Source organism: Syngnathus acus, chromosome 10, assembly GCF_901709675.1.
Source record: "Syngnathus acus chromosome 10, fSynAcu1.2, whole genome shotgun sequence".
Lineage (NCBI taxonomy): Eukaryota > Metazoa > Chordata > Actinopteri > Syngnathiformes > Syngnathidae > Syngnathus > Syngnathus acus.
In genome coordinates this window covers 7859377-7884026 of record NC_051095.1, presented here as the reverse complement: position 1 = coordinate 7884026, position 24650 = coordinate 7859377, and the positions used below count along the sequence as shown (strand labels likewise).

The following is a 24650-nucleotide window of genomic DNA, read 5'->3' as shown; positions in this document are numbered from 1 at the left end:
ATCTTTTGAACTGATTGACCAGCTGCAGAGGAAGCAATCAAAGTTGTTTTGTTTACACGTCGTAAAAGACCCCCTGCTATGCTTTGATCAGCAGGACAGGGGCTTCAACCCCATCCTGTCTACTCTTACCCCCACTCTCACCCCCACTCTGTTTCTCTCAATAAAAATGCTCTCGTAAGACGCCTGAGTCAGACCTCATTCGATCATTGCTGTACGCACAGCGACGAATGACTCTCCACCTGCAGGTGTTTCAAAGGGCATACTGTCTCCCGTGTGGTACTTGCAAAAACAAGTTGGGGTAAGCACCACTCTAACAGTTAGTATTTCAAAATTCTTGGTGTATTGAACTCAAGCGTGACATGACCATTCTAGACTCGGCAACTTGACAGAAATCATCCTACTTTAAGTCAGCATCAAAAGCCCAATGTCAAAATGTATACCCTAAGGTGAATGCTGATGACTTCATTCAGTCCAAAAATTCCAATAAAATAAAATTGGGGGGGGAAGATTTTTTTCCAAATTCAGCCCAACCTGACAGACAGATGGTGAACCGCAAACTGCTGCACCGCAACAACTTGCTGCCATCTGCTGATTAGAAAAATATTTTTTTCACACAGAAGCATAATCAGTGTTGTTTTCTGGGCAAAAAGCAACAAAGAGACCACCGGCACAGTTTTGTTGTCTGTGTAGGCTTTAATCGAAACCCTGAAAATGGGACATATCCAGTCAGTCAACGTTTATGGACAGATATTGCATTTCTGAAACAGTGGAATTATCAAAAGGCTTATTTACACAGCAGTTATTGCAATAAATATCTTAGTAACCACTGACCAGATTGCATTTTTTTTTTTTTTTTAGCAAAAGATGTGCAAACTATTCTACCCGGTTGCAAGAAACATATGAATCCAAGTTTAGGCTTCTTGGTTTGACAAGATGAATGAATACATCGAGCTTTTTTTTCCCATGTTTGGAAAAATCTGTGCAAAACCAGCAGCATTTTCATGACAGTTACAAAACCACAGCTTGCTTTGTTACGTAAGCATTCAAGCAATCGCGGCTCTCGGGAAGGAACGGAGATGTGATTTCATTTGGTAGCGTGGAGGGGGGGTGGGGGGGTCAGCTCGCAAAGACAAAATAAATATTTGAACAAACAATGTCATGTGACCAGGCTCCTGCCGCTTTCAAGATACATTTCAATATCAAAAGCCGCTCCCCAACAGGGGCCCTCACTCGGATTTATACAAGCGTGGCGTCAATGTTTAATGAAGCGTTGATCAACACATGATGGTGTATCATCAGTCTATCTCACATTAAAGACAACAGGCTTGTGTGATGGAAGCTTTGAGGGCGGGGCTAACAACAGGAAGCAAGAAGGCAGCACACACAGCTTGATAACCCATCGGTTGCTTGCATTCGTGCCCGTCATGTTTATAGTGAACCCCGCTGTTCATCTTCCGTATCTTGGCTGCAGATTTTTACGTTTTTTGGGGTTTTTCTTTCTAATGGGGTTTTACATTATACAAGCAAGTCCAAATTTAAAGTTGGGTGTAGTACCATGTTAGGCCACAACAAATATAAAACACTTCCTCGATGATAAATGGGGGTTCACTGTATTGAATGAGCAATGTGCCGAAGGTAGGTGGTGCACATGCCCTCCCCCCCACTCACACAGAAAGAATTCAGAAAGGCAAACACACACATACATATAGGCCATTTTCCTTCCTCGTTGTGGAGATTGTCCTCTTGAAACAATTTGCTCACTAAGACATAAGCGCCCCAAGTTGAGAAGGAAAATAAAACAAGTGAAAACACTATTTTGGCACTTGAGGAATAGTACAGAAGGCTCGTTACAAATGGCTAGAAATTCCCTTAGAAACTGGGTATGATGTCAACCGAGTGTCTATATAAAAAAGCAACAACAAAAAACAACACACAGCAGTTCTCAGATACTGGGAAAATGCAGAATGTCCCCTAGTGTCTCCAAGGAGTACTGCAATAATATCAAGGCATTCTGATTGTGTGCAGGTCCATGATTTTCTTCAAGCCATTTTTTCTAGGATGATGTTCACAGTCAAACATCCATATATTCTGTAGGAAATCGAACCCAGTCTTGGATCGAGTGTTTCTTCAGTCAAAGCAAACACTCGTGACCGGTAAAGAATGGTTGCCAAAAAGTGAGGCATTCCTGCTCACATCTGCACTGTGGAGTCTTGGGAAAGGACGCAAGGCTTCCACAGCTTTTGTGCTGGTCATATATGACGTTTGTATGTGTGTGGAGGGGGCGACACCAGAACGGATTGTCAATCCTAACCTGTGAGGGTGTGAAGAATTCCAACGCCTTAAAGTGCCACAAAATCAGGACAGGATGTCCTTTTTTGGTCTGATCACGTGCGTTTCTCACTATGGAGAACTGAGCTTTCTTGTCCTGACGTTGCCTGTTTCTGCATGGAAAACAAAGCAGAACAGAATTCTAAACATTTGGAAACTCAAATCCAGTGGTGGAAGGTAAACAGTATATATATTTCAGAGTCGGCCGCGTATGTTTTTCTTGGTGTCTTTTTTTTTTTTTAAACTGTACTTCAACTTAAGTAAAAAGAGTGAGTATTTTTGCCACCTCTACGCAAATGGAAACTCCTTTTACCCCTGAGTCTGGAAGAGCCTGCTCGACTGCTCCCTCTTATGGTCATTTGCAGGCTGGCAGAAGCAATAAAGCCATCTTGGTGGCGACTCAAATTCTTCACCAGCCTGACCGGAGAAATGAAGAGGAAAAGAATGACAAATACATAGTGTTGGACATAATTTAGCATTGCTTCTCACACACAGATTCTTTTTTGTTGTTAATAAACACCACTAAAACGCTTTCCTAAACACTACTGACATGTTTTCAAATCCACTTGTAAAACGCATACTCACCAGCGGCCTTTGTTGTCTTCACACATCAGCTGGATGACATCGCCGCATTTGATGAGGACGCTGTCCGGTCCGTTTTGTAGGCAGTCCGCCAAGGCCCGATATCGGCCTCGAGACTGACACGCAAATAGCGATTCCATCAGTGAGAATGCACTAAACGATCGCCAACCAATATATGTTACGAGAGACCGGAATGTAGTGCAGGATTTCACATAATTGGACTGATTTGGATGATTTGGAAATCTGTTGCCATCATCTTTTGCTGTTTACGACTGTATAACGCAAATGAATGATTACATTTCGCCTTTAATCTAGAAGTCTACTTCACTTCGGAATTGTTTGTGTTGTCTCGCTATTTATGTCACCCAAAACACCAAAAGGTCATTTTAGGTGTACACATTTTTAAAGGTTCTAGAAAATATTTCTTAAAGAGGACTGCTTGTAAAGCGTCTCACCAGTTTCACCATTTGCGTGTCAGGCTGGTGGAAAGCATGCCGGCCGCCACTCGTGTCATCGAGACCCTCACAGATGGTTACCGAGTGATGATGAGCTCCCGGCCAACCTGGAAAAACTTTCTGTTTAAGTGTTGAAAAGTGGTGGAAGGTTAAAAAAATAAAATAAATTTACGCACTCCTGCGGTTGAGCTGGTATTTGGGGGCGCGCCGCTGGGCGTCCGGGCTGCTCTTCCCCGACTCGGTGTCCTCCGAACTGAGCGACGCTCTCTCTTGCTTACTGGTAGCAATGACACACAAACGACACAGAGTGATTTGTTGGAGACAAGCTTAAGAGTCCAGATGGCCGTCATGGAATGACCTCCGTGCCGCTGCCTGCGCATGTATGAGCATTCAGACAGCCAGACGGCGTGATGGGAAATGGAGCAGCCGTGTGCTAGCTTCTCTAGAGGATGGACTGCATTTATGTGTTTAGCTAGCATGAGAGAAGCTTGTGACAAGATCCGAGTTGAGGGAAAATAAATAAAAACCTTTCAACTGTTATTTTGGTTTGGGAAAGCAGATAACAGCCGCCTTTTCAAAAGTCGTCATGACAAAATAAGGAGAATGAAAGGGGCTAGCCTCAGAACTGTTCAGGTGGACAACATTCAGAGGACACAACATTAGGTACACCTGCAGAATGATGACAGAGCTTCATTTTCTGAAGACCAGTCCAGGGTGTACGCCATTTTCTTCGACGTCAGCTGGGATAGGATCCGGCTTACTTGAGACCACAAGTTGCAAAGAAAATGGCTGGATGGATTGCAGTGGTTGTACCTAATGTTGTTTTCACCCAGAATGGCTCAGTGAACACATCCCACAATTCACGTTTGCTGTGTGATATGCAAAGCCAAGAGCCACTATGCAAACACGTGGGCTGAGTTTACCACTGAGTTTTTATGGGAGGTCAGTGGAACTGGGGGCGAAGATGGGGCCATTGCCGGGGGCTTCGGGGACGGGGGCTTCGGGAGCGAAGGCACATAAACACGTTGGACGTTGCGGAGACCAAGCGCAGCCCCGGCAGACAGCCCCTCGGTGCCCCTCTGGACGGCCGCAAGGCCCTGCAGTGAGGGGGTGGGTGTATGGGGTCAGGGGCAACCACACACAGTTGGACAGCTGCTGTGCCCATGCAAAATTGGATTTTGGTGATGTCAAGTTGACCCAAGCTGAATATTCTAACACCAGCTGACCATGTGTGTTGGTATGGATAAGATCTGAATCGCAATAGACCTTTTCATTATGATGTCACTCGTACTTGTGAGTGGCAAAAAAAAGTCAGCAGGCACCGTTAGAGAACCCCATTAGTAAGTCGAAAAAAGAAAAACGATGTTACTTGATGGACATAATTTAAACAGAGCATGATCACTGATTGAGAAGCTAGTTTATTGATTTTTTTTAAAACGGATAGGTCACTACAACGCTAGTCTAACCTTAGCTAACAAGCTACCCATTGTTTTGCTAAAATATGCAAAGTTTACAAACATTGTGAAAAGGTCAGGAAAAAAAATAAATGGGGGGCACTGACCTCTCACATGGTGGTGGAGAAAGATGCACGTGCTCTACTGGTTGTCCATTTTGATGAATCTCATCTGGAAGGAGAACATACAGTTGGGTATCAGTTGACTATTTACCAGTGGTAGGTCACCAGTCTTAATCTTCGAGTTTCGAGCACGTCCAAAGATACTTTGACAAGGTACTGTTATAAAATACTGTAATTTTAATTTTTTGTCTTTCTATTATCTATGACTATTGGCATGCAAGTCCACCACTGACCTCGCAGTAACTTCTGCTGATTGGTTAAGATGCGACGCAGCTCGCTGAGCCAGGACATCTTCACTGCCACGCTGGGGGCCTAAAAACAGAACAACACGTGCATTCCACTGCGACCAATAGTGACCAATCACTATTTCTACCGACTCCTTACCTGAACCACGTACACCTCCTCCCTGCCACTGTACCAGATCTCAAACTTCCTCGGATCTCCTTTGACGTTCTCTGTGATCCCCACAGCAGTCATCTGCATACAGACACAAATCATATGTACGACATCTAAACAAAACACTTCAGAAATATCATAGGTGAAAATGTCAACCAGATATTGTCAACACATTTAATAGCCCATCAGCAGATCTTCTGAGATTGTTCTATAAATATGGAGAGGATTTATTAAAAACACATTGGCAATCTTATGAGAGGCACTAAAAGAGATGGGAAATGATGCCTTAATATTTTTTGTCAGTTTTGATTGAAAGTTTTACAGATGTATTTGATTAAAAAAATATGTATTGTGGTGATTTGGTCAGGCATTTTCCCAAGGACTCCCCTCATAATCCTAACGGCAATGAAATGCAATTAGAATAAAAAGTGGGCTATGTTTTAGGAAAAACGTAGTAATGTTGACATAAATGTAAATTTTTTAGAGAAAAACAGTTGCATTGCTTTAAGAATGTCAATTTTTTTTTTAAGTCCTAATCTTGTTTTAGGTTGGAATAACAAAATCACCATTTTACATGAACGAAGCCATTTTTTCTTGTCAAAAATACATCTTGATTTAGGAAATGTGCTAATTATTGTGAAAAAGAAGCCTGTACTCTTTTAAAATTGAATTAAATTTTGCATTTTTATTTTTACAATCATCTATCCGAGTGTAAAGAATGAAATGGATGAATATAACACAAACGATGATCCCAAAACCCTTGATTCTCCTTCCAACATTATCCTTAAAACTAAATGCCTAATAACTGATTGAACCATATCAGTTTAGTGGTGAAGCTGAAGCACAGCTACAACACGTGAACTTCCTTGACTCCATGAGCCTTCTACTTTCCTTATTCAGGAATGGCTTTGGTGACATTTTAGGTTTGACAATCTACTATAAAACGGCTGGACAGCTGGAATTGAAAGGCCAACCTTGATGCAGTGCTTGAAGCCGTACGAGGGCGTTTTGTCGCAACCTTCCCCATGCTCCTCCCTCTTCTTGCAAAAGAGCAGCACGCTCTCGTAGAGGAACAGATGGCGCTGCATGGGCTTGAAGCGGGCCAGCTCCTTCATGCGCGTGGACCCTTTCTTGTGGCTGATCCACACACTGAAGGAGCCCTGCATCAACACGCGGCCCAGCTCGCAAATGTCCCCCTGAAATAGCGCGAGAAAGATGAGCAGTTCTATAAAAGCAGGCAGTTAAAAAAAATTTAAATACAGGCCTCACCTCATATCCTGTGATAGAAATCTGATGCATGGAGTCGTTGACGGATTTGAGCAGGTCCAGCATGGCTGTTAGCGCTCCCTGCAGTTCAGATGATCCCTTGCAGTCAGTGCTATGTTTCAGGAGCTCCTGGGAGCATACACACACACATCAACATTTAAAGGAAACATTTATTTCCTAGAGCGCTTACCAGGGTTGCAGGTGTGTTGAATATTATGGGCAATATGCTTTTTACTGGCTAGAATACAAAAATACTGTTCCGCGCATATTCACAATTTGCGATTCTTTTTTTTTTTCATCTTGATCTTGACTGGGTCTTGTTGCAAGAAAAAATAAATTGACGTGATATCAAAGTAAGGGAGCATTTCTCTTTTGGAGTGTAGTACAAGCGTAACAAAAAAAAGTACACAACATGCAATTAAATGGGCCTTCTGATTTACTGTTTATTGATATAATTGCTGTATTGACAAACCTTAAGCAGCAGTTGATACTTGGTGAGGCGTTGAACTGGTTTTAGCAGGTAAGAGTCCAGGCCCAGTTTGTGGCCCAGCTTCTTCTGACACTCCTGAATGAAAAAAATACATTTTGTTAATTAAACAGACAAAGTATGATTGTATTATACGTGCATGCAGATTATCATGTGCACAAATGACCTGAAAGAAGGCACAATCCGAGAACTGCCGCCACAGAGCGTCAGAACGTGGTTTGTTCTGACAGTAGCATTCGTACATTTGGAAGTTCTCCTTCTGCTGACACAAATCCTCATTATTTTGTGGGGGAAGAAAAAAATCACATTTGCATACAATCATGGAGCCATTTTGGCCAATAATTTGCTTCTCACCCTGGCAAGAAAGCAAAGTCCCACACCCTCGGGAGTGTCCAGGCATCCCTCAAGGTCCTGGAGAAACATGCTAGGTTGCCCAAAATAAAAGGTACAAGCAAATACACATGATTTGAGGTCATACAATTAACAAAAATACTGGGACACTCTACCATTAAATGTCTAACGACAATCATCTATAACAATGCAAGCAATGTAGTATGTTTGGTTTATTTTATGATGCCGCAGCCGTGGAGGACCTGCCTGCTGTGAAAGTTGTAGATGTCGGGCATGTTTCCAAAGAGGACTCCTCTTTTGGCGTGCAGGACGGGCGGCAGGAGGTCAGCCAGAAGCGGGTTGTCCATCTCTACCTCATAGCCCTGCAACGGCATCACAGTCACCGGGCCTGACGACCTCATTGTGTGCGGCGAGGATGCGGAAGTTTGTTCTCACGAGAAGGACCGACAGCAGCTCCTCCACATAGATCCTCTCCGTCTCAATGAGCTCTCTCATCACGTGACTGTGACAAATGCAAACAACAAAACATTAAAAAAAAAAAAAACACATGAGTTAGACTAAGGAAGAGTCACAAGGTTGTCATTACAGTTAATGTATATGTAAATTTTACAAATTTTGTTTTAAGAAATATATTAAAGATGATTGTATTTGTTATATATTCATTTTATATATAAACAAATCTCAAAGGTATTTATACTCCCCCTAAAAGACTTTATATATGCTTAGGGATGGCACAAGATGGTGGCAAAACACCATGTACGCATGTCTAAACCACCTCAACTTAGTTCAGCGGTACCAACATGCTTTTAATATGGCAGCAAAGCACAGCTTTTGTCCAATTGCACCCTCTAAACTCACATAGTTCCTCCTACACCAAGATGAGGCTTGTAGATTAAGATTAAGATTAAAGATTAAAGTCCCAATGATCGTCACACACACACCTGGGTGTGGTGAAATTTGTCCTCTGCATTTAACCCATCCCCGTGTGATTTTAATCCATCCCCTGGGGGAGAGGGGAGCAGTGAGCAGCAGCGGTGCCGCGCTCGGGAATCAGTTGGTGATCTAACCCCCCAATTCCAACCCTTAATGCTGAGTGCCAAGCAGGGAGGCAATGGGTCCCATTTTTATAGTCTTTGGTATGACCCGGCCGGGGTTTGAACCCACAACCTTCCAGTCTCAGGGCGGACACTCTACCACTAGGCCACTGAGCTGGTTGTTCGGCAACTCACTCGTGCTGCAAATATTAAGTGGGCCAAGAACATACTTTGCCCACCGTTGTTTTATACCGAATCAGTGAGTTGAACATCAACGGACCGACAGATGGTGAGATGGGCGTGTCTTCCTCACCGCTTGAGGACATCCGGGCTGTCCTCTCCCTCCACGCCGTACGACACACAACTGCGGCTCTCCTGGTAGTCATGAATGACCTCGATCTGGAAAAACACAGCTTTCAATTCATGTTAACTTGCCCCACCCTCCAAAAAAAAAAAAGGTAATGCAAAAATGTCTTACTTTGCGAGCATTGGGGCCTTTTCGGGATGCCCTCTTTCCAGGAAGAGGGAGATCAAATGTGAATTTCAAACCGTCAGCTGTAAAAATCAGATCCGATTGTCAGCTTGCTGAAATACAGCAGTGCTAGTGTGCATATTTGCTGGCTCATGTGCAATCACATCAATTTGTGCTAATAATAATTTCAATTGGAATGGAGGGGGCAGTTATTTAATGCATTTAAAAAAAATTCTAATTAATCATCTGGGATCGATAATCTGTATTTGCATAAAACACAAAAATCTGTATCAGCCAGGCCCTAACATATACTGTATCGTGTATAAGATCATCTAGAATTAAAAAAAATATATTATTATTATATATGCACAAGAAGGACAAATTAATAGATGTACTACTGTATGTCTTGAGGTAAAAGATTAATTGGGTGCATAGAGCAGCCAGGTACTTTTGTTTTTCCCATGTCTTAACACAGGCTTAGATTATACCATGCTTGGGGGAGAAAATTGGCGATTTTGAGCGAGGTGGGTTCTCAGCACGGGGGGCCACCAGCTGGACCGGTCGGACGTGTTTGTCGGCCAGCTTCCTCAGATCGACCCGTCGGTTCTGGATCATCAGTTGCACCGCTGCGTGCTTCTCAAACGTTTTATTTATCTTCTCCTGACAGATGAAAATAAAGATGATAAAGATTCTTGATGGTGCGGCACTTTGCAACAAATCCAAATGTGCCGTACTTGCAGCTGAGGAGTGATGACAGCCTCATACTCCAAAGCTAGAACTTCAGGTGCAGATGTCATTATGGAGGGCGAACCCTCCAGGAAGTTCTCGATGGCCTTCAAAGCAGTCTGTGCTCCCTCCTTGGAGTGGAACTTCTCCACAAGTTGATTGGCCAGCATATAGGCTCCATCATCACACCAGGACTGGGCCTGGTGGGGGGGGACAGGACATTAAAAAACTGGTTCAACTCTTGTACTAAGACTAAAAAATGTACTCTACAAAAGTTAGATAAAAGATAACATGGAACAAAGGGGAAAAACATTGCAGACATTAATTTCCCTCTTTTGCTATGCTATCAAAATAAAATATTGACAAGTTTGCTCACGTGAAACAAGTAAAAGAAAAAAAGTTAAACTAGCTAATGATAACTGGAAGCAGAGATGGAAAAAATGTGAAAGTAGTCAGCTCCTTGACATAGGTCAAATGTGTTCCTTAGCTTTGCTAACATTAGTCATAGCATTTCTAATGTTGGGAATTGAGTAACAATAAAGAGTGAAACATTCTATTCAGAATCTGAACCATTTTTTAAAAAGTAACAAGCTTGACAAACTACAGAGAAGAAAGTATAGACTTCTGTTTTCAAATAGTAGTCCGAAAAATAAAAGTATTTGTACTCTGTGACTTGACATTCATGGAACTACCTGGTCCAGAGACAGTAGGAGCTGCTGCGCTTGCAGGAGATGACAGCGTTTGTTCCCCAAAGCAGCATTGAGGCTATCACAGTGATGCCGCAGCTCGTTGCAGCGTTGCATGATTAGAGCCGTGGCGTAGTGGTGTCCCGCCGACAGCTGGTGGCCGCGAAGGATGACGATCTGGGAGCGTGACACGGCTTCCTGTCCATCCAAAAGCGAGCTTTGCTTTCATCAACGGCGCGGGAGCATTTCGGACAACTGTGACAAACCTGAGAAAGTGTTTCCAAAGTCTCCAGCTGTTTGAGAGCCTGCTCGGCTTGAGCCAGCGTGTCTACCGTCGTGGACAGCTGGCTCTGCTGAGACGTCACGCCAGACAGGCATGACTCCATCTGAAACGTCATCAACATAAAGTCACTAGGGCGAAATGAAGGGTTGGAAACTGAGATTTTTATTGAATAGTGTATGTTTACCTCTTGAAAGCTTTGCTCATACGTGAGCAGCTGCAGGTACTGATGCAGTTTCAGACGGTGCTTCTCAAAGTAGCCATCAAAGGCCAATTCCATGTCTCGGAGTTGAGTCAGGAGCCTGAAAACAAAAACCAAAAAACGAAATAAAGAACAAATGCTGTTACTTACAAGTTATGCGTCGAAGCATCTCATCAATGTCTGTACCGTTGAACCGTCTCCCAGTCCAGCTGGACATCCCAGTGAGGGTCATTGTTGTCCCTGGTGGTGGTGGTCTCCAGGCTTGACAAAAGATGTTGACCCTCTCTTGATAAAGATCGAATGGCCTCCTGTCACAGATGACAGAAGTTATCATCATCCATCAAGACTTTACAATATTTTTTTTTTCTGGATAATAAACTTATAGCAATGAGATGCTTGTTAATGAGGTATTTTATTGCCTTATCATAGTTTGCCGGGTTTGGTGCAATCTTGTTAGCACCTGAGAAACACATAGTTCAAAAAAACATTTTGAATAAGACTTTTACAATTAAAGTAAAACTTAAAATGAATACTAATTCATTTTCATTATTTGAATTAAACTATCATAGTTGCAAATCAGTGCTAATGTTTTTTTTGCTCAGCAGTAAACGCTAGCTGCATTAGCTGCTATGCCAACTACTCGAGAGCAAACGTCGCTATTTGATAAAAAGAAACTTTTCTGTTAATGTGTCTAAGAGCGCAAAACACAAGAGAACATAGGCAGTGTCAGATCAGTTAGCTTGATGATGTCAGTTCTGCTGAGTCTCAGCTTGCAAATTTGGATTTATTCAAACAAATGCTTCTATGCTGGAACAATATCAATAAAAGGCACCTTAAGCTTTCTGTATTTTTCATTGTGAGACTCCAGGAGACTCTGAATGGCATCACCCTCACTAGGCATGGCGGTCTCGGCCAGTTCAGTGCCAAAGGCCTGCAGCATGTGCGCAACGTCTTTCACTGTGACGGCAAAACTTTCAATGGCCTGCAACAGAAATAGAATGGCTAGAAAGTAAACAATGTACGGTGGAAAGCTCTTTACTCATACTTACATTTACAACTTGCATTAAATTGTAAATATTTACTTTCAACAGTCTTCTGTCTCTTCTTTGATGCCACACAAAGTAAAATAATGTATTGTACATTATCGTGTTAGTAAGAAGTGGATTACTAAAATCCCCTCTAAAGGCCCAGGTCCGAAACGCACCACACACTACTGCTATGTTGTAAAATATAAATATATCTGATGTGGTTTATGTTTTGTTAAGCATCCATATACAATACCGTTCTTAAAACAATCCAGTCGCTGTGACAGTAGTCCAGGGTGCCTCCGAACTCTGACGTCAGTTGGTTTTCATTGATGTACTTCAGCAGGTCTGTGACGGAGCTCAGCATCACCACCTGAATGGTCACATCCAATCCAGTATATAGATCATGTTGAAGACGAGGTACCCAGGGGTGACAAACTCATTTGGGCACAATCAAAACATGCGAGTTGAGGTTTTCCTGTTTGTTCAATTGCAAAGCAAGTGGAGTCAATTTCCTATCTATGATGCTTTCACACCCTGGCAATAATAATATTATCATTCTAAAATAGTACAAGCGGAGGTTGCCTTACAGGCATCTTCAGCATGAAGTCCTCCTGGGTGAAGCGAAAGCCGATGTCAGTGACGGTGCGGTGGAAGAAACTGGTGGGTCGGAGCACCAGGACCAGATGGAGGTTCCCCGGAAAGGAGGCCTGCAAAGAACGCAAGAGAAAAATGACCTGTAATTCATGTTGAGGAACAGTTTGCAAACACCACCAGTTTACTACATAAACTGTGATAAATATGACCTGTAGAATAAATCGGGTGTCTCCGGCCCTCTCTGTGATAGATAAACAAGAAACAACCACACCTGAGGGAAAACAACCACTTAGAGTTTGAAGACATGACTTATTAGATGCCAATAAAACTAGTGACACCAGTAGATAATTGCATAGATCCTCAAATGGTTTTCCATATTGGCTTCATGTTACATTTTATCCAAAAGTTCTTAAGCGCATTCGATTAATGAGCACATACTCTGCAGACAGCTTGCAAATAGTTGCTTTTTGCATTTTTAAAGTCTTAGATCTCGGGTTCTCCTCTGGTTAATCATTCAGGCATGCCACACGAGTTATTAAGCACCTTACGTCAAGCAGTCAAACGAGCCGACTTGATTCAGTACTTTTACGCTTGTCTTGTGTTACACTTCTGCAGTTTGTTTGCAAGGGCAGTGAACACTGACCTCCAATCACCACCCACCCAGCAATAAATTAATTACTGCGTAGAAAAATGATTTTACTCAGTCAATCCAAGAGATGCATGTGCAGCCAGCTTTAACACAATGCATGAAGAAAGATCATATAAGAATACTCACGGGCATATGTTTATCATATGCGACAATATGTTTCATTGTCAACGTATACACTAAGTTGTACACTGCCCCCTAGTGGCCATGGTGCTCACCAGAAAGAGCAGCCTATTGAATTCAGATAAAGGACAAACTACCATACTTATTACATTCTATGGTATTTCAGTACGTTTTAATAAAGTGCAGCATTGATTTTAAATGTCAAGCCATACTTGATCTATTTTCCAGCAGCAGCAGCATGACGCGTTCGGACCGGTCGTAATGCTGACATTGATTTGTCCTGAAGTGACCGAGTGACGTCAAGCATGCACGTGTGAATGGAAGGTTGCAAACATGCATGACACACTCTTCCCAGATAGGTCTCCCTTTCCTTCCACTCGGAGCCTCTTGCATGACTAAGCAGAAGTGCCCTCCCCTCACACACACACACACACACACACACACACAGCTTTCCACTCATTGCCGCATTCCCGCCCTCAAACTTCACCCAAACTCCTGCAGCAAGGGGGAGTGGAAAAATCATCGTTACCGGGCTGGTCCGAATCTTTGCGAGTCCTCTCCGGCAACATGTCTCAGCCATGTTGTGATAGCGGGACATCTATCCGGCTTGTATTATTTGACAGCTCCACGAGGAAAGCATCAGCAGCAGCCTCGCTCCGGAGAAGGAAGGAAGGATGCAGGCGAACACTCTGTGCCTGCCTCATCATCATCATCTTCATCCTCTCTGCAGAGCCCGCGTCATCCCACCTTCTTTTTTGGGGGGGTTGTTTTACATTTCTATCGGTGCCAGGCTATCCCGAAATGCTAGAAACAGTCTCAGTGTGACGCAGCTGAGCAATTGTACGCCACTGCAAACTGTTTCTCAAAACAATATGGAATGTCTAGTCATCTGGTTTGTGCTGTGTTGTTTACAACTCTTTACATATTGCTCTCGCCGGTCTGAGCCAGTCCAAATCTGACGTGTTTTCTGCTTCTCACGTCCAGCCTTGTCCCGAAGCTGTATGTATCAATAACGTTAGACTGCTTTGTATAGTCCCTCCCACATTCCAAAGTCAGGCATGGTAGGCCGATTGAGAACTCCAAATCGCTCGTAGGAGTTATTGTGAGTGTGAATGGCTGTTTGTGTGCCCTGCGACTGGCTGGTGACCTGTTCTGGGTGGCTTATCCTGTATGCCAGGGGTGTCAAACAAATTTTTTCCTTGGGCCGCATTGTCGTCATAGCTTCTTTCGGAGGGCCAATACGACTGTAAACCCAAATAAAAGTATGAGCACCTCATTATGTACAGTAAAAGCTACAAAACAAATAAGTCGTTTTCAAATCAGACGAGTAAAAACTGGTCAAATATTTAGAAGAAAATATATTAAAAGTGAAGACAATTTGCAATTTTAGTATTGACACACGAATTTGATGCACAATTTGTCTTTGCGGGCGACATAAAACGATGCGGCGGGCCGTATCTGGCCCCCGGGCCTTGACTTTGACACCTGTGCCGTATGCCATGTCCTGTCCTATTTGTCGGTCTTTACGCCAGATCTCGAGCCAACCATGCCTTACCATTTCGCAGTTCTTTGTTTTTGCTCCCTTCTCTCTGTCTCCTATCAAACCTCAGTCCGTCCAATTAATAGTTATAAGTTGACAAAAAGGAATTATTCAAATGCTCTATGAACAACTCCATGACTAAGCAGTCGTTCAGGACAGATATGGAAAAATGTAATCGCTATGGAAATAAACTCACTGCTATTCTGGCCAATGCAGTCTTGATCGAAGCCCATGTGTCCAATCTTCGGTCTAAAATGATGATGAACTTTACTCCTGGTTGCCTCGTTCTGTGTGGGGGAGGGAGGGGCGTTCAGGGTGGGTGATTGTCATATGGCAAACAGAATTTAATTCAATCAAAGGTGTTTCTATTAAACAGATCATGAATAGAAATCCTCACAACATTTAAGGGTTCACATGATAGTTGTTCATGGGGGGGGAAATAAAACCCTTGTAGGGGCTCTCGCAACCCAAAACGTTTGACAACATGCTGCTGTCGATTTGTCAAGAGACTGCAGAGCCAAGTGAGAATTCCCGACTGCTGCAAGTGCTGACATCAGCAGAACATCGAACACAGCGCCTGTCCGGTGAGGCCATGCTGAGGCTGTGCTCAGAATGTCAACTGAACACGTTTGGTGCACTGCAGCGAATTCAGGCTACATATGGCACGCACACAAAAATGCTAATTTGTAAGTTTGGTATCATTGTAAAGAACCATTTTAATTATTGGGTAAGAACACTGATTGAGCGCAACACTTCAAACATGGAAAGGGATGAGAAGGAGGTAAACATGTCTACCATCAGGGTGACATATTCTTATGTTTTTTATGTCTTGTCTGGGCAATTTGTGAGAGCAAAACGCACCGAGGGATGAGCGTGAGGTACGTGAAGACTTTAGCCAAGGCCTCTTCCGGTATGTCCCTGAAGGCGGAGCTTTCCGGGAGCGTGATGATGACACTGGAGTCTTCTCCGCGGCCACCTGGAGGGGGGGACGTATACAATAAATGGACTTCTCCGTGGTGCCGCTTCACATTAGCATTTTTGAGCGGGATAAGAACTCACCTGACAGGTATGCGACCTGTTTCTCAATGTAGCCGCCGACCTCCTTCATGCTCACTGGAACCGTCACCTCTGCAAAAGAATGGAAAAGTCTCAAACACAAACAAAGCAATTTATTTATAAGTCGAGAGGAGTTTTACACCATTGGATTCTGTTTTATATTCATTCTAATCCAAATTCTCCAAGTGCTTAACAATTTCCACAATTGATATCACATTCAAGGAAACAAAATGCTTTGTATAATTAAATAAATACCAACATAAACCAGCAAGAAACTATAAAAGCACATTTTTAAATTAGTTTGGGGTAGAAAAGAATTCATGATTCACACTATTAACTATTTTCCTTCAAAATATGATTTGGCCATTTAAACAAGAACTTATTTGGTTTGATTTACAATTTAAATGAAATAAAAATAAAAAGATAAAATAAATTAAATATTCCTTAGGGTACAACAACACAGCACGAGAGTTGAGCCCTTATTTGTAATGAACTCGGCCGCTAACTTCTGAATATTTGATGCGCGTGTGTAACTGAGAGCGTCTGAACCCGGGCCAGGATGAAGTTACCTCGGATAAATTGACATTTACACTCTGTGCTGCACTTCAGGAACATGAGAAAGGATTGAAGATGGCTTTACAGTATATTTCCATCAAAGACAATAAAGTGGATACATTCAATAAATATGTGAAATCTTTCTATTCGTAAACAGTGTGACCCAGATAAACAATCATGCACCCGCTAAGTGTGCCGGCCGGCGTTCCTCTGAGCTTTGTCGCAATCTTTCCAGGTTTTGCAGAAGTGGGAACCAAATAATCCCCATTGGAGGAATGTTGGAGAAAACAAGGTTTAGTTGTCACCCTGTACAAATCCCTGCAAATCCCAGAAGTCTTGCAATGTAATCTGACATGGTGGCATTTATCCGTGTTGACCAAATTCAAACAAAACCACTGCAGCACTCTGTTTTTTATGCTACGTGTGGTCAGTCTGATACAGAACAAATCTCGTAAAGATGTGACCCAATACAAATATAACAACAAACGTTATTCTTTGACCTCAGATTTGAGCATCATACTTGTGTCTGACTCCCAAACGCGAACGGTTTTAATCCCCAGGTTTTTAATTCCACATTTTTTCTCACGAGTTTACACACCAGTGTTGTGTCAACAAACAATTTCACAGACTTGCACAACATTTTTGTATAGAAACAGCGAAGGATGTTTTTTTTTTAGATAAGAGTAGACAATTTAGGTATTATTAAATTGTGTAAAGTGATATGCTGTCCCAAAATACCTAAAAATAAACAAATAAAATTTTATGACACCACTAAAAAATAACCCATCAACATTGCCTCTTGTGTACAAATAATCGTGATTTATTTTTATTGTTATTTTTTATATTTTGTTATTCTTGATAACGCAAGCTTGGGGTTGCATTGTTTGTTTGTTTGATGGAAGGTTCTCATTTAGCTATAACAGACTATCCAAACACCAATCCCAGGTTACAATGCTGAACCCTCAATCAATGATCACTTGTAAGATTAACCTAGCTAGCATGCTCACTGTATATATTTAAAAATAAAATAAAAAGCTTTTGATTCCCCCTGTGTGGTCTCAGTTCACACACACTAACATAAAATGCCAAGGTCTGTTAATTAAACAATGAGATAAGCTTGCCAAGGTAATCCTATTATCCTCGGGGGGAGGTGATAGTCTCCGTGAAACTCAAACTCGAGGGTTCAGTACTGCCTTTGGTGACTATCCAAATGAAAAATACCAACGTTTGTGCCGTATTAGGACAGAGCAGATTCATTTAACACGTCCACTGAGTGACAGTTTTCAAATATATGGCTCACATTCTCTAAACATTTTCAGTGTTTACAGCACTTGCTCAACAATGAACTGACTGATTTATTTCAGTACTAGCAGTAGTCACTACAAACATTGTGTGTTAGATAAATATGCATTTAAGTGCAAACGGAGCATTATTATGTTTATAAAGGCACATTTTCCAAATCGCTGTGGCGACGGAATACGAGTCTGCGAGGCAAATTATTAGCAACAAAAATTAGGAAACCATCTGTGACCGATTCAAATGGGTAACCGAATCCCTCGAATGACATGAATAATATTGATCACAACATCCACGTTCATGCATTGATAAAAAAAAAAATGAACTCAGTGTATGCATTGTTTTTTTCCACAGATTACTAACTCATACTCGAGTTGTTATTCATAGAATGTCCTTTTTAATCACACTGGCGTGACCATGTGCTATACAAGTAATGCAACCCTGCAGTACAGAACATTTGAACCTTATTTGCAGTTAATCAGCTCTTTAAATTGTAGCAGGTATTATGTGATTGGTTGATTGTTTACACAGCCACATGCTCAGCTATGAGGGTGTGCGCACTTGTGCAATTACATTTTCTCCCCCTCCCCCCGCATCCTCTCTCTTATTTTCCAATTGAGTTTCCCAGCTCACATTAACAGTGGGGGAAAAAATAATTAAATGATTTATCTCGTCATTTTTAAATATAGCAAAACCTGCCATTTGAACAAGGGTGTATAGACTTTTGAAAAATCCCAGCATTATTTTCCAGCACCCATGTAGTTTGCGTTGCCTGTACTCACGCTGCAGTGTGCTCTCCAGCTGGGATCGGGCCTGCAGGAGGCAGCCGTAGCTCTCCATCTCTTCCTCGGACTCTGTCATGGACTCCTCTTGCATGGAGGCCGGGCCCATTCCCCCCAAGTGGCCGCACAGCAGACGGCTGGAGTAATCCAAAGCTTCTCACATCCTGGTCCCTGTTCTACATACACGGCTGCCGCGTGTAAGCGAGCATCCCCCCGCTGGGCTTCATTCAAGCTGCCGGAACTTGCTGACCTTGAACTGCATGAAAGCAAACATTCAGTCAAGCAAACATTCAGTCAGCTGTTTTGTCACTCACAACAAACATGATTCCTTCCGTCTGACCACAGCTGCCTGCCGGGCTACTGCCCCTCCTCCAGCTTCCCTCTCTCTCTCTCTCTTTTGGAGCTTGAGTGCGTCAGCTTTGCACTATAAAGTCTTGACAACAAGCCAACTCTTTGCTGTAATTCATGCTCCGGTGTTTTATGGCTTCGGCTTTGGGCTCTGAACGCATTACAGTGGGCAGGATTGTTTGGCTGCGAGTGTTCTTGTAGTCACCGACACGAAGCAGCTGTGGAAGAGAGCGCTTTTGTGAGAGACCATGAAAGTCCCAACACACCCTTAGCCAGCCACTGCACAATTACATACAAAGGGAACAACCGTTTCATTGTGAGCACTGCGACCCACACTTGAGTCTTTTCTTAGCTCAAATCGAAGTGGGCCGTGACTGCGATAGACACACTTCCTGTATGGAGTTCAAACTATGACTAGGCCGCCATTAGGTAGTTTTCAGCAATTACCTTTGAATGTTTATCAAGAAGCAAATCTTTGAATAGAATTGAAAGGATTACTGTCAGCTTAATAGCTGTGTATTTCCATTTCAGGTTAAATTGAAGTGACGGGGCTACTCTAATTGGGTATAATTTGTTTTTGTTTTCAACAGCCATTCAAAAAAAGCCTGAAGCAATTATGCTATTAAGGTATTGGTTTCAGATGCGAAAAGTTTCCACTCATCCATTTTGGAAGAAATTCTAAACCTTTCCCAGACTTTACTGGCATCATGCACTCCTGGAATGAATTTCCAGGTGCCCTCTAATAGACACCCAACTCTTAAAAATGCATCAAGGTGTCTTAGAAAAGCAGGAAAAATCCTGTGGAGCTAGACAGAAGGAGTCGACAAATGCCCCGATGTTCTTTTTACTCAAGGTAATTGAAAAGGCCATTAAAAGAAATAAATGAATTACTCCTGCGTGGATGGGGAGGCCACAGCCAAAAAGCAGCCGCGCAGTTGATCCAGATTATCCTGCCAGCAGTCTCATTCCTGCACAGCATCTGCTTGGTGTCCTCAAACACACGCACACAGAAATGAGAACATGGGTTTTTATCTTCAAAAATGGTCTTTATTAAAGAGAAACTTTCAGAATTTAAATAGAATTTCAATACATTCATCTTAGAGGTCGAGGAGTGTTTTGAGGCTGGCGAGCCAAAAAAGGGCACAAGATGGTACGGTGTCCATAACCTCTTGGTTTTTGGTACATTTTGATTTTCTTACAGAAAAGTAGCTCGGGAAAAGAGAAAAGGGTTAAAAATACAATCCGCTGTTGAGATTTCTGTTTAGACATGGGAAACAAACTCCACAAAGGTTGAAAGCCGTCGGGGGGGAAAAAAAAAAGAAAAGGCATCACTGATGCCACTTAAAGGTTGTAAAGTTTCATAACAAAGCAGGCTTGACTTCTTTTGCCAGCACAGTGCAGTCAGGAGGTAACTCATAAAGCCTGAAAGCATTTTTTTTTGTAAGAATATCAAGACAGGCTAACTTTCCATAGTAAGACCTAAAAATAGAACATTTGCGAGTCAAATGATACCTTAATAAATACGGAAAAATATACTCATGTGGAAAACCTCACCCTTAATATAATGGCTGTAAAAGTAATTGGATGGTTGAAGGGAATGCATCATCATACAGTATATTTATTTTATAATATCACCTCCTCACAGTGGGCTACCGTGTACATAGTGAGGTTCACGTGCCTTGATGAACCATTGATGTCTCGTCAACAGCGCAGTAGTGGTCAAAGAATTTTCGTAGGATTTCATTTCAAGTTGCTTGTCAAACAAACCATTTGGCTAATTCTAGCTTCATTTAAAAAGCAACGTGTCCACGGCTGATTTGGCCCTATTTCTTTCCAAATACAGTGATGCCTTCAGATATGCGTGACCTGACTTGCTTTTGGAATTAAGAGCCAACATTGGACTTTTGTTGTTGTTGCTTTGACTTGTGAGCAAAAATAAAACCAGAAAAATCCAAGTGTTGGTTGTATAGTGAAGTCAAATCACTTCACAGCAAGCAGCAGTTTGGCAGATAGCGAACAATTCTTCAAAACCTGTATTTAAAACCTCATGTTGCCTTAGCGTGTGTTACCTTATTGCTATCATATTCCTGCTAATGCTATGAATGGGCTAACAAATACCAATGTCACTGTGGTAGATCTAATAAAACTGAAATGTAGAAAAAACTGCTCAATTTGTTTAGTTTTAATTTACTTGTGACACTACTGGATGTGTTTATTGTGAAAAATATTTTTTTTGGGGGGTTGCTGCTGCAATTAATGGCATTTCCATTCATTTCAACTGCAAACAATACCTGAAGATAAGAGATTAGAGTTGTAAGCATGGTCACGCAACTAATTAAATTTGTAAGTCAAGGCACCACTGTAAAAGGCAAATTAATGCAAGTTTCCCACAGGTATTTGTGGCTTCTCTTGAGCCATTCAGGAATTTTGTGGGCATGCACAACAAAAAACAACACTTTCAAGTCACAAATGTCCGAGTCTTTTTTTGGCTTTCAGCATATGAGCTTCATACAGTATAGCACATATATTAAATCTCTCATCTTAATTGGAATCTTTAAATTAAACAAAAACACTTTTAAGGCGTGAAGATTGAGGTCACGCTATGAGCTTTGCCACACTGCCCCTAAATCGCTAATCCATTCCTTAATCCCCCCACACAGAGACACACACGTTTTTGGCTTTTTTTTTTAGAGCGCGTGGACGGGTTTCAGCAAACTAACAAACTTGAATGACAGGTTTTCAGACCACTGATTGAAAGAAAAAAAAAAAGTGATGGCCCAGATACCTATGTTGGGGGGGAAACAAATAACCATTTAACACACCTTGTCCTTCTCGTCGTTTTTTTTTTTAAAACATTGCATTATAAAGACTTTTCCCCTCATGCAGTCGAGCATAAGAGTGAGTGGTAATGTAACTGCTTGTTAAAACACAGCAGTCAGTGTTTGGGACAAGGCAATTGTGTATGCATTCATTTGTAGATAAAAGACAATAGTCAAGTCTCTCATCTGAGTACATAAAAAAAAAAAAAAGAATAAAGAAAAAGGTGAGCTGCTCCGCAATCATGCATGGGTGGCGTGTTTGTGTGTGTTAGACTGTCAAAACTAATCGAGAGGACGGACAGTTGAGTTTTTTTCCCTCCTTAAAGTAGAGTCAGAGGTGCCGCCGTTCCTCCCGTGGTGATCATGCGTCTGACCTGACTGGCACAGAACCCTGAAATATGGCCGCCACTGCCGTGTCCCTTCACTGGTGAGCCATCAGTTGTTTGTAAGATATGAGAGCCACGGCTGCAGCCTGGACAAAGAAAAAAAAAGTGGTCAATATATGCACCAGTGGAAAAGAAAGACCAAAACACAAATCAGACAAAACGTCACCACAGAGAAAATACAGTGCAACCAGAGGGACAGAAAAAATAGGGGAGACTAATTATCCTGATTAAATAAAGTTTTGTGACACACACAGACGAGACACAGAGGTGGCAAAAATGTTCACACTGTACTTAAGTAGAATTGACTAAAACCATGAGCCAGGTCATATGGTACTAGTGCTAACTCATTCACTGCCGTCGACCATTAAATTCAACTGCAATACATACGATGTATGTTTTCAACAGGTAGGCTTGTGTGTGAAATTCAAGTTTGTGGAGCAATGTGACAACAAACAGATTCATGGAGTTTTGACATTACCTATGGAGACAACAAGTAGGTGCAAGAGACTATTTTCCCTTCTGCTAATTCTAGTTTTACGAATTAGCAGGCATTAGGACAACTTAAGCGCTCTCAAAACATGTTCCCCGCTAACTTGGTGAATTGAGTTACAAAAATCATTACACAGCCACTGGGAGAAGACATGTAAGCTGTTTTTACAAAATTAGATGAGAACATGTTTAACGATTGCGTGTGGTTTTCAACGATCGCAATTTCCGTGATCACAATCTCAACTTTGGTTGAGTTGACCGTTTTCCAAACACGTCAAGACACCTGCAAGTCTACTTAAGTACAGTCAGGAAGTATTTGTACTTGGCTTCTCCTCACCACTGCAAAAAGTGAATATTACTCTGTCCTCTTGCTTTACCTGGATGTGCACAGCTGGTCTTCGTCGGGCAGCTAGTTGGGGAACACAAATGGGGGTTAAGCGCCAGATGCCATTGTACACTTTAAAAGTCATCAGGCGATCACACGTAGCTCTGACTGACTACAGGATGTGGTCAAAACACAACACACAAAAAAAACAAAAGTATGTGCTACACCCTCTGATGTTCACATTGCAGAGAGAGAATAGGTGGAAGTTTGCAGCTTCCGAGGGAAGCGCGAGATAGGATGTTGCTCGTATCGTGCAAAAATGTTGGCAAAAATACCACTCAATAGTTGCGACCTGCAATATGAACATTTTGGACACCGAAACCGTGTAAGCGTAAAAAAAAAAAAAAAACTATCATTGTTAGTCACCACCACTCATAGGAAAATTGCGTCATCCCATTTCTTTTCACAAGTGTTTTAATTTGACAGCTTTTATGTTATAATGGTAATGCTGCATTTTTTTTTCTTCATATTGTTAAAATGACAGTGGTGCCTTGAGGTAAATTAATGTGTTGCGTGAGCATGCTAGCAACTATCGAGGGGTCAACTTTTGCTCAAGGCACCCCAGCATGTACAAATATGATGAAAACACCTACAGAATAAAATAAGGGTGCCAATTTCTGATTGCAAAAAGAACTAGGATGAGCACTACTCTTTAAATCATGTGACCTTTCCACCGTGCCGATGTACTGTAGCTGCATTCTGACTGTGGTTGACACAAATAATGAAGGCACGGTTCCAACATGCACACATGATCACGTCACAGCACAACAACCGTAAAGGCGGAAATCACACAGGCCAGCTGACCCGTGTGTGAACCCAACAACGGTGGCATTAGCACATTCGGAACATTTGATTTAAAGCGGGTGATGAGGGGTGAGAGGTCGGGTAGGCATCAAAAGGGAGGCTGAAAAGACCCATTTGAATAATTTTAAAATGCACAACGTTTGGTGAAGAATGAACCTAAATTTGCAAGAAAGTGTGCATCTCTTCAGCCAGCCAATATCAGCTTGCAGAACACAAAGCCACACACCACGTCGTGTTTGGAATCGATGCCTAGTAAGACTAAGTTAGAAGCCAGGATTGTGGAGACATCAGCTGAAGGGGGCTTGGGTTGGTAGGCAGCTTTAGATTGGCTTCATAGGCCCAGGGATGGACCGGTACCTGTTTAAATGACAGTATTGGACTCATCTGTAAAGGTTCTCATGAGCAGGGGCCTGGTTGACGACCGTGGGGACGGGATGCCCCCCGAATTCGACTCAACTGGATTCCTCTGGAAGGGTGGGGTAAGAGGACACCAGAGACGTAACTAAACTGACAAGCATATGAAGGACCGCCGGGGACATAATTCAGGATTACCGCAAATACACACTACTGAAACACACGAGGGAAATGCTAATACAAATACTACTTGAAATCCTTTTTCACACCATGCTGAAATGCACCTAGAAAAAAACAATTTCATTACTGCTTCAAGACAATTCCAGCATGAGGACTCTTGCTTTGGTTCTGAATAAGTGATCTGCTCAGGAATGGGGCGGCTCTATTAGAGTGGACTACGGGGCTGTGGGCCACCCCAAAACATTAAAAATGGAAAAAAAAAGATAATCCTGAATTACGTCTCACATGGCTCCTCATACACCACAGGCACAAACAGACAGACAGACATTGTCGCTCTCAGCCTTATGATTGCTGTCAGACAAGTGGCACGAATACACAAAAAGACTTAATACAGTGAGACACATGGACACAGAAAAAGCACCTT

General features: G+C 42.3%; 2 protein-coding genes across 10 annotated transcripts in view; both read right to left on the bottom strand.

The window, feature by feature from the left end:
- Positions 1 to 603: 603 nt before the first annotated feature.
- Positions 604 to 19083, bottom strand: mcf2a (MCF.2 cell line derived transforming sequence a). 3 transcript variants are annotated; one of them, XM_037263099.1, is made up of 31 exons: positions 18776 to 19078; positions 18462 to 18717; positions 15832 to 15900; positions 15634 to 15748; positions 14969 to 15059; positions 12457 to 12576; positions 12123 to 12239; positions 11674 to 11823; positions 11028 to 11149; positions 10827 to 10941; positions 10626 to 10745; positions 10366 to 10557; positions 9682 to 9873; positions 9436 to 9607; positions 8954 to 9030; positions 8789 to 8874; positions 7877 to 7943; positions 7688 to 7803; positions 7445 to 7514; positions 7257 to 7349; positions 7076 to 7168; positions 6607 to 6732; positions 6312 to 6533; positions 5326 to 5418; positions 5175 to 5253; positions 4927 to 4990; positions 3542 to 3642; positions 3366 to 3472; positions 2914 to 3026; positions 2642 to 2745; positions 604 to 2441 (listed from the first exon to the last, which is right to left on the bottom strand). In XM_037263099.1, the coding sequence occupies exons 2-31, from the start codon at positions 18568 to 18570 to the stop codon at positions 2401 to 2403; spliced, it is 3336 nt and encodes a 1111-aa protein (XP_037118994.1). In that variant the 5' UTR covers positions 18571 to 18717; positions 18776 to 19078; the 3' UTR covers positions 604 to 2400. The 3 variants fall into 3 exon arrangements, with proteins under 3 accessions (XP_037118994.1, XP_037118996.1, XP_037118995.1); XM_037263101.1 differs by lacking the exons at positions 14969 to 15059; positions 15634 to 15748; positions 15832 to 15900; positions 18462 to 18717; positions 18776 to 19078 and adding an exon at positions 13762 to 14557; XM_037263100.1 differs by lacking the exons at positions 604 to 2441; positions 2642 to 2745; positions 2914 to 3026; positions 3366 to 3472 and adding an exon at positions 4289 to 4462 and having other exon boundaries at positions 3556 to 3642; positions 18462 to 19083.
- Positions 19084 to 19834: 751 nt separating this feature from the next.
- The window catches only part of atp11c (ATPase phospholipid transporting 11C), a 31637-nt gene continuing 26821 nt past the window's right edge, over positions 19835 to 24650 (bottom strand). Inside the window, exons 29-31 of one of the 7 annotated variants that reach the window (XR_005099297.1) lie at positions 23919 to 24049; positions 22881 to 22912; positions 19835 to 22100 (exon numbers count right to left, since the gene is read on the bottom strand). Coding sequence is in view for 4 of the 7 variants with exons in the window: in XM_037263093.1 (XP_037118988.1) it covers positions 24054 to 24158 (105 nt within the window). In the remaining 3 variants the exon portion in view is untranslated. Of the gene's footprint in view, positions 22101 to 22840; positions 22913 to 23918; positions 24159 to 24650 lie in introns of those variants that run through there. The other 6 variants (XM_037263093.1, XR_005099296.1, XM_037263098.1 and 3 more) reach the window with 6 other exon arrangements.

What these genes read in the sequence shown, in the direction of transcription:
- mcf2a (XM_037263099.1), bottom strand. Translation starts at nt 18,570, where the DNA reads ATGGGCCCGGCCTCCATGCAAGAGGAGTCCATGACAGAGTCCGAGGAA. An exon ending in CTTTGGAAACACTTTCTCAG is followed by an intron (nt 10,558 to 10,625) that starts GTTTGTCACAGT and finishes TTGGATGGACAG; the next exon opens with GAAGCCGTGTCACGCTCCCA. An exon ending in TTTCTATCACAGGATATGAG is followed by an intron (nt 6,534 to 6,606) that starts GTGAGGCCTGTA and finishes GCGCTATTTCAG; the next exon opens with GGGGACATTTGCGAGCTGGG.